This window comes from Dreissena polymorpha, chromosome 1 (assembly GCF_020536995.1).
Source record: "Dreissena polymorpha isolate Duluth1 chromosome 1, UMN_Dpol_1.0, whole genome shotgun sequence".
Taxonomy (NCBI): Eukaryota; Metazoa; Mollusca; class Bivalvia; order Myida; family Dreissenidae; genus Dreissena; species Dreissena polymorpha.
Window position 1 is genome coordinate 159,969,143 of NC_068355.1, and position 15,707 is coordinate 159,984,849.

General features: G+C 35.2%; 2 protein-coding genes across 2 annotated transcripts; both read right to left on the reverse strand.

Annotated features, from left to right (window-relative positions):
* Positions 1-5,180: 5,180 nt before the first annotated feature.
* On the reverse strand, positions 5,181-8,517 carry LOC127868079 (zinc metalloproteinase nas-5-like). Its single transcript, XM_052409682.1, has 5 exons — positions 8,408-8,517; positions 7,853-7,925; positions 6,955-7,158; positions 6,174-6,300; positions 5,181-5,442 (listed from the first exon to the last, which is right to left on the reverse strand). The coding sequence occupies exons 1-5, from the start codon at positions 8,488-8,490 to the stop codon at positions 5,309-5,311; spliced, it is 621 nt and encodes a 206-aa protein (XP_052265642.1). The 5' UTR covers positions 8,491-8,517; the 3' UTR covers positions 5,181-5,308.
* A 470-nt stretch (positions 8,518-8,987) lies between these two features.
* Positions 8,988-13,108, reverse strand: LOC127862218 (uncharacterized). The gene is made up of 5 exons (XM_052401273.1): positions 12,988-13,108; positions 12,069-12,153; positions 9,974-10,070; positions 9,565-9,707; positions 8,988-9,004 (listed from the first exon to the last, which is right to left on the reverse strand). The coding sequence occupies exons 1-5, from the start codon at positions 13,015-13,017 to the stop codon at positions 8,988-8,990; spliced, it is 372 nt and encodes a 123-aa protein (XP_052257233.1). The 5' UTR covers positions 13,018-13,108.
* Between the last annotated feature and the right edge of the window lie 2,599 nt (positions 13,109-15,707).

The following is a 15,707-nucleotide window of genomic DNA, read 5'->3' on the forward strand; positions in this document are numbered from 1 at the left end:
GTAATGAAAATAATAATCAAGTAACACTTACTCTTTTCAGGAAATCAACAATCCAACTATCCGTTTTATTCAAACACAATATTTCCGAAACACTTTTTCTTTCAGTAAAATAAAGACGTTTTAAACACTTTCCTTTCGTACAGCACGAGAATCAAAATCCGGTTCACGGGACCATTCAATGTGGTGAACTTTCTTTACTTTAGCCACATTGACCTTTAAATAAGTAAACACAAGATACTGGTTCAACTTTCAATCACTTTTAATTTCCAGTTCTTGATTCTCAACAAATCATTTTTCTTTTACATAAATTCACTTTTCTTGTTTTACACTGTTTTAATATAATAAATCCAACTTTTCAAGGTAAACTTTAACATACAATCCTTTTTCTTTAATGTCTTTTCTAATTCTCCCCTCTTAGCACATGGCGTGGTATTTATACAATAATTTCCCGCCAACTAACTAACATCTCATGAAAAGCAAGATAAGCATGAATAACATGAAAAGTACTATATGGAGCAATATAACATAGTACAATTTTCCCGCCTAAGTATGATTTTACCGCCAAAATAAATAGGTCAAAGACATAACAGGCGGAGCAAAGTGTCTATTTACATATCAGACGGAGCAAATTTATATAACACTATCAATGTTTCATATATACAAAATCGTGGCATTCACGACATACGACTGAAGGTATACTACGTATACGACTTTAGGCATACTACGTATACGACTGTAGGCATACTACGTATACGACTGTAGGCATATCATGTATACGACTGTAGGAATACTACGGTAGGCATACTTCGTATACGACTGTAAGTATACTACATATACGACTGTAGGCTTAATACGTATACGACTGTAGGCATACTACTTATACGACTGTGGGCATACTGCGTATACGACTGTAGGCATTCTACGTATATGACCGTAGACATACCATGTATATGACTGTAGGCATACCACGTATACGACTGTAGGCATACTACGCATACTACGTGTAGGTATACGACTGTAGGCATACTACGTATACGACTGTAGGCATACTACGTATACGACTGTATGCAAACTACGTATACGACTGTAGGCATACGAATGTAGACATCTTACGTATACGACTGTTTGCACACTACGTATACGACTGTAGGCATACCTCGTAAACGACTGCAGGCATACTACTTATACGACTGTGGCATACCACGTATACGACTGTAGGCATACTACGTATACAATTGTAGATATACCACGTTTACGACTGTAGGAATACTACGTAAACGCCTGTAGGCATACTACGCATACTACGTGTACGTTTACGACTGTAGGCATACTACGTATACGGCCGTAGGCACACTACATATACGAATGTAGGCATACTACGTAAACGACTGTAGGCATACTACGAATATGACCGTAGACATACCATGTATATGACTGTAGGCATACCACGTATACCACTGTAGGCATACTACGCATACTACGTGTACGTATACGACTGTAGGCATACTACGAATACGACTGTAACCATACTATGTGTACGACTGTATGCATACTACGTATGCGACTGTAGGTACACTATATATACGACTGTAGGCATACTACGTATACGACTGTAGGCATACGAATGTAGACATCATACGTATACGACTGTATGCACACTACGTATACGACTATAGGCATACCTCGTATACCACTGCAGGCATACTACTTATACGACTGTTGGCATACCATGTATACGACTGTAGGCATACTAAGTATACAACTGTAGGTATACCACGCATACGACTGTAGGAATACTACGTATACGACTGTAGGCATACCACGTATACGACTGTAGGAATACTACGTATACGACTGTGACATACCACGTAAACGACTGTAGGAATACTACGGTAGGCATACTACATATACGACTGTAAGTATACTACATATACGACTGTAGGCATAATACGTATACGACAGTAGGCATACTACGTATACGACTGTAGGCATACTACGTATACGACTGTATGCATACTACGTATAAGACTGTAAGCACACATAGTATACGACTGTAGGCATACTACGTATACGATTGTAGTCATACTACGTTATAGACTGTAGGCATACTACGTATACGACTGTAGGCATACTATGTATACGACTGTATTCATACTACGTATACGACTGTATGCATAGTACTTATACGACTGTAGGCATACCGCGTATACGACTGTAGGCATACTACGTACACGACTGTATTCATGCTACGTATACGACTGTAGGCATTGGAAACATAATGGCAAACGTTTGAATACATTGGTCATGACGGATTGATCGGAGATTGGGGTGAGGTGGGGTCTCGTGTTTAAGTCGGTTTGCACATGTGAGCCTTGTTCTATGAAACAGGGCTTAATGCATGTGCGTAAAGTGTCAACACAGAATAGCATGAGAAGTCTGAACAGGCATATAATGGACGACACGTTTAGCTTTTATGTATTGTTTCGTGTAAAGGGAGTCTGTACCAAACACGAATTCAGTTTATAAGGAAAGAGTCTTCCCTGATCAGCCTGTGTCAACTGATCAGGCTAATCTGAGATGTAACTTTACGCACAGGCATTAAGCTTAGATTTTCCAAAACGAGGCACATTTAAATACGTCTAAACCTTTCTCCGCTCAGAAGCAAACTGAAAATTGATATGTGCCAACAGCATAAAACCAGAACAGCTTGCGAGTAACTCGCAGTCTGTTCATGTTTTATGCTGTTTGCTGCTCATCAGTATCTAAGGGTTGGCAATGAAACCTTTAAAAATTTGAATCTAGTAAGAAAGGTCTTTAATTAAATTTAACTTTCTACGGCACTACAAATGCGTCGAAATACGTATGTAAATGGTAAAGGGTTAAGCACTTCCTTCATTGTAGACCCTGGGGTATTAGTACCATGTAACCCAGCAGAGGGTTTCTTGGATCCAGAGAAATGCATTTTTATGTATGTATTTCTTTTGACCTTGCAGTCAAGGATAACCAATGAAAGTGCAAGCTCTTATTTCCAATGGGGTGCTTTGCTTATTGCTTAAGAGACAGCAAGCAGAAGAGAAGGTATTGAGATACAAGGATTCCGGTTGCGATATCCTAGCTCTTTACGAATAGATTCCTTGGTGCACGTGCTCAGTGTGTAGAACCGATACACGCGAGAATTACCTGGGTTTCATACCAGTACATCTCTAGTTGGGTGGGAAACACTTGAAGCATTTCTGAAATGCCAAGTGCCCCGGTCAGGAATTGAACCGGGGACCTCTGGAATGGTAGACCAGTGTGTTACCACTCGACTACCGCACCACACAACTCGACTACCGCACCACCCGGTGAATAACAATTCATCTGGTTCTTCAGAAGAAGGAACAACCTTTTGCCCAATGATGCTTTGTGAAGGTACGTTATTTGTTTTACGCGTAAAAGAGGAATACTGTTGATTTTGAAAGCATTCTAGGGATATCTCTGAATATATAATGTAATACAAACTGAAACTAACGCGTTTTCAGACAGACATTCGGTTTAACATGAACTGTACTAAATACTATTATTAAAATTAGATTTGAAAATAAATTAATTGATATAAATGTCATATGATGTTCTCTTTAAACACTGACTACATTGTTGTGGATGTTAAACATTATTTATTTGCCAAAATAATCCCTTATTTGGAAATACCGACAGTTTCTATGCTATTCACATCAATGGATAATACGAACAAGTGTTGCTGATAAAAATGTGTTACATCCGATGATTCAATCAAATTAAAAAAAACACTAAAAGACAAATCGTTTTCGCCGTATTGTTGCTTAATGCAACAAATATATATCCCTAAACAATAATAAGGACTATATATATAAGAATCAATGAAGTTTGATTTTTTAGCGCGATAATCAAGGTTTTAAGAATTGTTGCATTATTATTAAGAAAACAAAACAACACGCCTGAATAAACAAGTCGTTTTGTGTCATGGGGTAATGAACCTGTCCGAAAAAATAAATTAGAGAAGTCAAACATGGGTTATTATCAGAGCGGGCTGTTCATGGTGCAGGATCACGTGACTTTGTCGGGTTCACATATGGATGTTAATGGAAGTAAACACACCAGTAAGTTTTGCTTTTTTTCAAATAGCTTTTAAAATCAATTTCTCTTAGCAATTTCAACTAGTGCATGAAAGACAGTTTGTTGTACTGCTTATGGCAACGCAAAATACATCAACATTACTTACTTTAATAAGCCTGTGTTCTTGGTAAATAATTATATGTGTACATCTTTCGTTTAAACAATAATGCTGCTCGCAACGCGAAATTTTGGCACCGATTTAAAGGTGAAGATATCGGCACAAATCGCAAGAAAAACTGTATTCGCTAAAGTTTTTTGCAAATGTATTTCAATAACTTGAGATGTTTGGAAAATTAAAGTTATTTACGGTGTGTTAACATTCTTTCCAGCCCGTGGTTAAACCCCGTTGATCCTGTACCTTGTTGTTGTGTCGTGATATAGTGGGGAATAGGTGGATGGTCCGTTTGTTAGAGGGGGGGGGAAGCCGAAGCACCCGATTGAAAACCTGGCCCGAATGGAGATCACAAACCAAACTTAGTCCGTTACAATCTCCACGCAGAGTTGTCGTTCCTTGCTCTCACATACAATCTATGCCGTCACAAGTAAATCCTAAAATTTTCTTTCATATTTTAAAAATCGTGTATAAGTTTAGGTTCATTATAAAAGAATAAATTACCTAATTTAAAAAAGTAAAAATAACAACGGTAAAATTGTAGTACCACGAGGCCAAGCTATTATCACGTGGTTGCTTTTGTGTACACCATTACACAATTTATGTAAGGTTATATCCAAAATATGTGCGTCCTGGAAACAATATTTAGTAAATAATGTTATTTATATGAATAATCTAAAAATAAAATATTAACTTAACACTCACTTTGTAGCTTTGTGTAGAATTGGTTTGTAATAGCAATGTAAAGTTTGCACACAAAAATTGTTTGCACTTGCTCAACATTTTAATTTAAGTGTTACTGCCAATACCACAAACCTTGCTCGCAGTTAACATGCATACTAGTACTTAAAATAAACCATTTAACACACAAGCAAATCTTAAGATATGGAAAAATAGGCAAACGAACAAATGCATATCGAAGCCATGGGTAAAGATTTATTTGATAGTTGATTACTGATGGGAATGCATAAGGTTTGAAACTTCTTTTGCAGTTACAAACAGTTTTTGAAAATGAAAACAATTGTGAAATAAGGTATGCAACTGCGATTTGTGGTAGATCATTTATATGTTTTCGACCGGTACGTCCATACCGTTGTTGCATCGTTGGACCGGATCGTTGAGAGGTCCTCGGCAGAAGCATTCGCACTTTTTCCCCACAAATGCACCCTTCGGGCATTCTACGTGAGGACATTTTTCTATAATAGAATGTTTACACAGAATGTCAGGAAAGTTCATACAACGTTGTTTGACGTTCCATTGGTTTCATACACAGTGTAAACAGTATTTAAAAAGTATTATTATAATACGAAATGAATGAAGTATTAAATTATGGTGTTGCTCATTTTTCTTACAATAATTATAATTTATTTGTAACATGCGCTCTGTATTATCAAATGGAGTTATTTTTCGTTTTAAACTTAAAACAAATTGCTTTCAAACACGGATTACGTGCAAATAAAATTACCAAGCAGCTTAATTTTTAAGAGAAATGGAGGGTTTAGACACTTTAACAGTATTTGTTTCTCAAATTGAAACCTTAAATTGTTATTCTTCCTATTTCAAGAACTCCACATACGTGTACACAAAAACATACCAAAAACGGCACATTGAACAAGACTTGATTTATGTGAATTGTGGATGCCAATCTGTTTTCTAGAAATCATTTAAAAGACTTCCGATCCGGAAAGATAAGCATATTTACTAAAAAATGCAATTTCTTATTTGTGGTTAACTCTTTGTAAGTATTAATTATATGAACCGATCATTTTAACGTCTATTTGAAGTACAGAGGTTCGTTTGTAATGGCCAATTGATCTAACCTTCATAGAAAAAGTTATCCAAGTAGGGTCATGGATTATGGTTACAAACACGACTTCCTTGGAAATACTAGGAGCTAAATTTCCTCATGAAAATAATAAAGTCCAACCTGAGCATTTATACATGGCGTTCACAATTTGTACATCATGGAAGCTGGGGTGTTGTGCTTCTCCAATAATATCCGAGTAAATTTTGTTAGTCGATTCCATTGAAATAGCATTTCTGTCGGCGAAAATCTGAAAAAAATAGATCTGCTGTAAATATATTTCATGAATAAGCTTTCGTCAAAGACCTGATAATATGTGTATGTTCTCTTCATGAAATCAACGAAAATCAAGAATCATCGACAGCATATTCCTGCTCATCAATGTTAAAAAAAGTGTACGTTGTTCATTTATTGTAAATTGGTGTGAAAATATTTTAACATATAACCATTGGTTCATGCTACGACGATGTTTATAATGTTCTTGTGATGTTCAAAATATCGGAGGATACTAGTATTTGTTAAAGGGTAATTGTTTGTTTAAAATATGCCAAATATTTTAGAGAAGATGTTCTTTAAATAATTTTTAAAGAAATCCACGTTCGATTAACATTGAAAGACCGGATAAGCTCACACTTGAACACGTCGGACGAAAAAAGAAGTAAGGTCGCCGTGGCGAAATGATTATGGTGACCGCCTAGCGACAGGGAAATCACGGGTTCGACCCCCACTATCAGAGCGTTCTTTCGATCTCCCCCAAAGACACCAATTACTGGTTCTAGGCCCAGGAAACGGACTCGAGAGCGTTTCAATAAGCCTGAGGCTTTCGATGCAATCGAGGTAAAATAAAAAGGTTGAAACTAAAAAAGAAGTAGCAGGTGATTTTCTATTTAAAGTGGATACGTACATGTTTGCCGTAATGCATTATGCTGTGATAGTCATACGGCTTGTTAAAAGCGAGATATGCGTCCGGGTTGACTTTGTCAAATTCGTAATGGTAGTGCCGGTTAATGTTTTGATAATTTATAGTGATGTAATTGTCCCGGTCTGCCCGCTGGTGCTCATGGTATAGACCAATGGCGTGCCCAATCTCGTGTAAAATGATCGGCAACTGCAATGTGAAATGTCAGCTCATAAATGAGAACATAACTGAGTCCATTTGCTTATCAAGTGTCTTAGAGCATTATAGGTTGCAGCAATCTGAAACTGACGTATTTATTTCACATAGCAAATACGGTGTGAAATGATTAGCGTGTGTCTCATAGTGGGCATAGATGATGCAAATATCTGGTAAACTAATGTGAAACTGCATTCTAAAACACTATGATGAAAGCGTCAATTTCGTTTCACAAATGGACAACTGAGTGTTAAATATTATTTCCATATATAAATTTAGTTCAATACATATTCATATATCGTATTAAATATTAGCACAACTGTATGTGGTAAGGGACAACACACACGCAGTAAAAAAATATATGATTGAATTATTTGCAACTGCATACAAATTTACGACGCGGTTGCCGATTCAGTTGCCATTCACCATAAACATTAAGTATACAAACATCATATATTTACAGTTTTCGGTGCCGTTAGACGTTTATTTCCGATATTGAGACCAGTAAAAAAAAACACGAAAGCTACAAAAATGAATGAAGAAATGCAATGTTTAACTTGTATGTGTCCCAAGGCAGACCAGTCATTTTGAAGGAAGAACTATTGGTAGTATTCGACCACTAGATCAGCTACCTGACTTAAAATAAGAACTTTACTGCAATCGTGACGCCAATTAAATCGATATTTACCGTCATACACATTTGCGGATCCAGTAAGATGTATTGCTTCCCTTTTTTTCTCCCTACATGCGACACGCAATGGCTTGGTGGAAAAAATAGGCGAAGTTATAGACATAAATTATCCTCGCTCTTGGAAAACTGGGCTTAATGTATGTGCGTAAAGTGTCGTCCTAGAATAGCCTGTTAAAACTGTTTACAAGAGACCTCCTTTAAATGAAATATTCCAAAACAGCGAAAGGCACAGGCTACGCACATGCGTAAAGCCCAGTTTTCTTAGAACGAAACTCATAGTACTTTCTTGTAATTGTACCGCATACACGCAATAAATCGGTAGTTTTTTTTTTCTTTAGTTTTTTACCTGTTGATCAAACAACATTTCTGTCAATTAGTTGTTGTTGTTGTTTTTTTCAAAATTATACCGACACAAATACTCACTTAAAAGGTTAAGGTAAATTTAATTTATTAAAAGAAACAAATAGTAATTGTAAATAAAAATTTTACATCAAAACAATAGCATAAATAATTAGTTTATGATTTACAACATCATGCAATTCAACTACACACTCGTCAGGGCTGAATATGATACGGTCGTATTGGTCTGTCCGTGGTACGAAGTGCAAGCACGTGTGTCTGCTCCAGTGATTCATAGCTTTTAAAATGGTAAGGGCTTCATTTGCATCTGCAATAATTAAGCACTCATTAAGCACTCAAGTCAATTAAAATATCCATGAGGGTCGATGTTTTAAAAAATATGTTCTGTATTTCATAATTGAATATATTCATATTATTCTATATCAGCAATATAGTGCAGCCCAAATAGTTAATGTCGTATGATAGCCTTTTCAACAACTCCATTTTGTTTGTGATTTAGTTCTGTAAATAAAACGCATTTTTCTTCCAAAGCGCGAGAGTGCCTGAGCGCGAATGATAGCACAAGACCATGAGAATGGCAATATATATACTAAAAATGACTTGAACAAATTACTCATTAACAATTCGAACAATAGTTTTATTTGTAAACATCGTGTTGGCGCTATTGTCAATTAAACAACGTGTTAGAACATTTATTCAAACGTATGAAATGTTACATGGGCATAGTCGATATGGTGCCCGCCTAACGACCGAGAGGTCACGGGTTTGATCTTCATATATGGGATCGTTCTTTAGACACAGAAAGACAGACACAGTTTATTCAGACTTATATAATAGTACATCGACTTCATATTCAAAAATACACATTATATTCTGTCACGTGAATGCGAATAATAACATAACATTATATAACATGAAGGCAATTCAAATTCAAATAATCATAATATATCATAAGAACACGTAAGTTCTTTAGAGGGGTGATGGAATATATTATTAAACAGTATTATTTAGGATCGTACTTCGTATAACTTGAGCTTCTTTTAAATATGTGCATACATTGGAAATTATTAAAATATCACTAGAAACTAATAATTTGTGGACTTTATACACAGATGGGATAATATAAAATGTACTGCTTATATTTTATTTCATACATAAGTGTAACATCGGCATATACATATAAAATGATACTCGTCTTCTAAATCAGTGTCATTTCAACATAAACAATAACGTTCATTTCGTGGAATGATGCTCTAGGCATATCTGCCAGTTTAGATCACCACGAAAGACATCAAGTACGGCATTATTGCATTATATAATAACTTCGATATCATTCAAGAATAACTTACCAAATCCTTCGTCTATCTGATACGGTATTTCGAGGGGCCAGCGATCCTCCTCGCTGCTCGATGCGATTCTTTTTCGACGATTTGCAGTCTGACTAACAACGCTATGTGTCTCGCAGGAAACACCCTTGTGCTTGAAATCCTTTCTAAAACAAATGGTTAAACGACCAAAATTAATAATTAACCCATTTATGTCTAGTGGACTCTCCCATCCTTCTAAATTGGATCAATTTATTTCCAAAATTAGGGATGTCTAGTATATTTATTGCTTTATTTAGAATATTTCTGACAGAAATTTCTTAAAGCAAACAGCGCAGACCCTGATGAGACGCCGCCTCATAATGACTTGCTTAATCGTGCATTTAACCAAACAAAATGTTTCTGTTTTCTACTAGAAAACTCGATAAGTTACCTGAAACGATTCTTGTATGTTCTTTCGTCTATCACCATATCGTAATGCAGCTTCACCAGCGTTCTGTTGCTGCCCTTCATTTTATACCGACACCAGTCTTAAATGAAAATTCGCTTAAACAACCATATTATGCTAGTAAGAAAAGTCCGGAAACATAATCAAAAGAGAAAGTTTTGTTACTACCCGATAGTGTTTTGTTTACGGCAAAATGGTTATTGTCTAAACACTACACGATAATATACATGTGTAAAACACAACACAAAACATAAAGATGATAAAACTGGAGTCATTGCTTTTGAACGGCGAATGCGCATCATTTGGTGTTTAAAGGTTTAAAGGCTTTAAAGGTTTAAAGGCTATCAGAATCTCACACTGATTCGATCATTAATCACAAACATAAGTGTTACCTGTATGCAAACAGAGCAAGTAAGATCGCTTAAAACCGTCTTATTAATGAAATAATTGCAATTCTAGTTAGGGGGTTTCACATATTTTGGCATGTTTTGAAGTTTGTCATTAAATGCTTTATATTGTTAAATGTAAACATTGGATATAAAATGCTCAAGTAAAAAATCAAGAATAAAATTAAAAAAGAAAAAAAGGTAACCCTCAGCAGGGCTCGAACCACTGACCCCTGGAGTAAAAAGTCTACCACTTAGACCACTCGGCCATCCTTCAGAATACAATGCCAGGTGTATTTTATTCTTTATATAAGCAATCCTTGTACTTTCACAAAATATAACGTCAACAACAGAACTCTCCAAATTATCAATTCGTTTCGCGTTGCAACGCTTTATAATTTTCGAGTTTTTAAATAGTCAAAAGATGCATATAATGGCTATTTTAGAGCATGGTAAATGTTCAATATTACTGTTTCCTCGTCTTAACTAAAACGAAAATTTGCGAATCTGTAACAACTTTTTTCAATTTTGTCAATTTTCCCAAACGTGAAAAGGCCCCTTTAAGTGTAGGAAAACTTAAAAATATAAAGTTACGGGGCAATAAAAAAGGGAAAATCCTTTTTTATATCGTGTAACCTGACTGCAATTCACCTGGGCGACGATATGCTTGTATCCTAGATTATACACTCTTCATCTTGTCTGTCAATATATTGTACCAATTTAAAAAAAAATGCATTGAAAGATCAATTCGTATCGTTTCTATAACCTGTCAGGCTGATGTAGCAAAGCATGGCATATTTTTTAACAACACGCAAGCAAATGTCTAAAAATCTATTAAAGACAATTTGAGAATTAACGTAACTTAGCGAAAACAATGGAGCAATAATGAAATCGAATTAAAGCCGGATGTGTACGTTTCTAAGCAGAATACAGAATGGGAGTTTGATATTCAGTTTGTTAAAGGGAGGGATAGTGTTTTAAGCTTATACAATCATCTTGTTCAGAAGAGCCAATTTGTTGGCAGAGGATCACATAATGAACACATGTGTACAATTATTTGAATATTTAGTCATCACTTAAGCAGAAAATAATGTGTTACCCAACTTCTGTTTTAGCTTAAGCACTTATTTTGTGCAAAAGGCAGGAATTGTGATGTATTTTTTGCCAGGGACTATCTTACGAAATTTAGAAATGTTTGTTTAGAAAGAAATTGATTCAAGACATATTTCCGTTTTCATCTATTGAAGATATATTATGCTGAAAGGTGTGCATTCGTTTGGTAGACAACCATTTTCCATTTTTCCAGAAATCGAAATGTATTATTTATTATATATTTGATATAATAGAAACAGGGATTAGTATATTTGTGTTATCAATCAGTGTCCTAATAACAATGTTTTATAACAAAATATGTTGCTATCGGGTCGTAGTATTGCAGCCACATAATACAAATATTGATATCAGTGAACATTTATCAGTGGTTAGTATTGATTTAACAAAGTTCAAGAACATAATTTTATTAAGTATTAATATACAACATTTGAACTGACATGAAATAGTAGATAAATTTGAAAGGAAATAAAACATTTGATCGCAGTTTAAAGTCAACAAACATTATGTGAATCATTGACACATTTTCCAATACTACTTAAATGAACACTATTTTTATGTATATACTTTATATAAGTGTGTACCTTCGTGTATTTTACCGTCATTTTTCTCCGTTACTTGTCGGAACACATCGTCAATTGCTGACTGCCCCTGATCCAATACAAGCGCCTGCAACACAGTTCTCCTTTTCATTACTTGTGTAATAATTATTCTAAAAATGCTTAAGCAACTGTAATAATGTGACTAGTACTTTCTAAAATATACTTTCACAAGAAGATATTATGTTGTTGTTTTTTCTACTAGTGTACTCTGCATAGATAATTGTATCTTGTAAGCAGATTCGAGCTTTTCATTTATGAGACCGTTTTTTAAAGACATCCAGCTTATTGTTTATATACTTTTTGACCCTAAAAGCCTGCCTCTGACACAACAATTTACATGTAAGCATGTAAAACGTCCACTATGTAAAAATAGCGTAACACAAAATAACGTCATATTGATATCGTAACAGTCAATTACTGCTGATGTGCGGCTATTAATGCTTTACAATCGGCTTAATGTCGCTAAACTAAATCTTTGAACTTATTGAATTACATGTTTTCAATTGTGTGGCGTATTGGTGTGGATAATAACTATTATAACGCTCACAAACTGTTCAAAAATTTAAATTTTATAATATAATAATTATTGTTCGATAAAATATAGAGTAAAATGATCACCATGTCTTTCAATAGAACCCTTCGTTTGGTGAGGTGCACGTAATGATAATTATCAGCCATAAATAAAACATCCAATTTCAATTACTGTATTATTTAGCTTTTCACTTAAAAGGTTCACGACGAACAAACGCGAGTCGTTGCTGTAAACGAAAAGTTCATCCAAATAGTTTGTTATATTCTTTTTCTCATATTGTTTTTAAGTATTTAACCACCAACGAATAACTTGTATTTTTGTATGGTCGTTGTTTAAAAGTATTTAATATTATTAACAAGCACTACTTACAAACAATATCAATTGCGCTGCTTGCCACATTCTCAAGTATTCCTAAAACCTTTAGCCAGCAAACAGAGAACATTACACAATGAAAGATTTCTACATTTCTTATCGAAACGGCAACTGTTAACTCACGTGTTTTCCTGGAAATTGAATAGTTTGCGTGAGATATGAAAAGATTTGGCTTGCTGGCTGGCTGGCGATTATCCAATTTAATTCACGATTTTTTGACATGTGTCTATCTTTATTAACAGGGATAAAAGTTCACGTAAAAGCGTTCAAGTTCGTTCATGTTCAACTTCACATGTTTTGTTGTAAAAGTTGAAATTATTAATAAAATAAAACTCGTTTGCTCACTCTGGAAAATAACCCACTTTTTAATTCACACGGGGATATTGGGAAGTTATGTAATAGTTTATAGGTTTTAAAAGTGCATCAACTTGTAAAACTCAAAGAATTTATAAGTGCGAATAATTTAATTAAAATAACATTGATCTCATAATTACAGCCAATTAACTGTCAAAGAAACTTATAATTAACATCGGTTGTAAAAGGAAACTGATAGATGAACATGCGTTCCGTGCGTAAACTATGTATACATCATGCAAACAAATACGATCTGACATTTAAATCATCGAGTAATCTATGTGTCAATATATAAACAAACCTTCAGCACTGGCTTGTTACACATGACAACACTGACATGTCAGACATGACAACACTGACATGTAACACATGGCAACAATGATATGTCATGCATGACAGCACTAACATGTCAGACATGACAACACTGACATGTCATTCGTGGCAACAATGATATGTCATGCAAGACAATAAATGACATGTCATCCATTACAACACTGACTTGTCATGCAAGACAACACTGCCTTGTCATACATGACAACACTGCCTTGTCATACATGACAACACTTACATGTCATACATGACAACACTGACATGTCATACGTTACAACACTGACTTGTCATACATGACAACACTGACACGTCAGACATGACAACTATGACATGTCATAAATGAAAAAACTGACATGTCATACATGGCAACACTGACTTATCATACATGACAACACTGCCTTGTCATAAATAAAAATACTGACAATTCATACATGACAACACTGACATTCCATTCATAAAAACAATGACATGTCATACGTTACAACACTGACATTTCATACATGACACAACTGACATGTCAAACATAAAAACAATGACTTGTCATATATGACAACACTGACACGTCAGACATAACAACAATGACATGACATAAATGACAAAACTGACATGTCATACATGGCAACACTGCCTTGTCATACATGACAACACTGCCTTGTCATACATGACAACACTGACATGTCATTCATGACAACACTGACATGTCATACATGACAACACTGACATGCCATACATAACGACAGTGACATGTCATACGTTATAACACTGACATGTCAGACATGACAACATTGACATGTCAGACATGACAACACTGACATGCCAAACCTGGCAACACTGACATGTTATACATGACAACGCTGACATGCCATACATGGCAACACTGACATGATAGACATGGCAATACTTACATGTCATTCATTACAACACTGACATGTCATACGAGGCAACACTTACATGTCATAAATGACACCACTGATAGATCTTACATGACAACGCTGACATATCATACATGACAACAATAACATGTCATTCATAATATCACTTACATGTCATAGATGGCAATACTGACATGTCATACAGGACAAAAATGACATGTCGTACTGACATGTCATACATGACAACACTGACACGATAGACATGGCAATACTTACATGTCATTCATTACAACACTGACATGTCATACGAGGCAACACTTAAATGTCATAAATGAAACCAATGATAGATCTTACATGACAACGCTGACATATCATACATGACAACAATAACATGGCATTCATAATATCACTTACATGTCATACATGGCAATACTGACATGTCAAACATGACAAAAATGACATGTCGTACAGACAATACTAACATGCCATTCATAATATCACTTATTACATGTCATACATGGCAATACTGACATGTCATACATGACAAAAATGACATGCCGTTTATGACAACAATGACATGTCGTACATGACAGTACTGACCTGTCATACATGACAACAATGACATGTCATACATGACAACACTGCCTTATCATGCACGACAATACTGGCATGTCATACATGGCAACATTGACATGTCATACATGCCAACACTGACATGCCATACATGACAACACTGGCATGCAATACATGGCAACAGTGACATGCCAGACATGCCAACATTGACATGTTATACATGACAACACTGTCATGTCATAATAAAATGCCTGATTTGTCATACAGAACATCACGGACATGTTAAACATAAACTGGTTTTTTGTTTAGTGAATACTTCCTTGAAACAGGCTAATCTGTGATAACAAATAATCCGTGTCTGTCTCTTCAAGACAAAAAGCATTCTTATGTTGAAGAACACGTATCACAAAACTAAACGACAATAATTTCAGTCTGACTTTTTAATTTGTGCCGTTTGATGGCAAAACCTGTTCTTACGACTTGATGATCATTTATATATTTTTTTGTTAAACATTGGCCTGAAAACGCATTATTTTACTGTAGGCGGATGTCAGTACGTCCGGTAGCTTGAAGCCAATCTATTACGTC

Coding starts and splice junctions, on each gene's coding strand:
- LOC127868079 (XM_052409682.1), bottom strand. CDS start 8,490: ATGAATCACTGGAGCAGACACACGTGCTTGCACTTCGTACCACGGACA. Junction 6,301..6,954: donor TAATGCATTACGGCAAACAT/GTACGTATCCAC, acceptor TATTTTTTTCAG/ATTTTCGCCGACAGAAATGC. Junction 5,443..6,173: donor CGCCATGTATAAATGCTCAG/GTTGGACTTTAT, acceptor ATTCTATTATAG/AAAAATGTCCTCACGTAGAA.
- LOC127862218 (XM_052401273.1), bottom strand. CDS start 13,017: ATGTGGCAAGCAGCGCAATTGATATTGTTT. Junction 12,154..12,987: donor CAGCGCAATTGATATTGTTT/GTAAGTAGTGCT, acceptor ACTGTGTTGCAG/GCGCTTGTATTGGATCAGGG. Junction 9,708..9,973: donor ACATACAAGAATCGTTTCAG/GTAACTTATCGA, acceptor CATTTGTTTTAG/AAAGGATTTCAAGCACAAGG.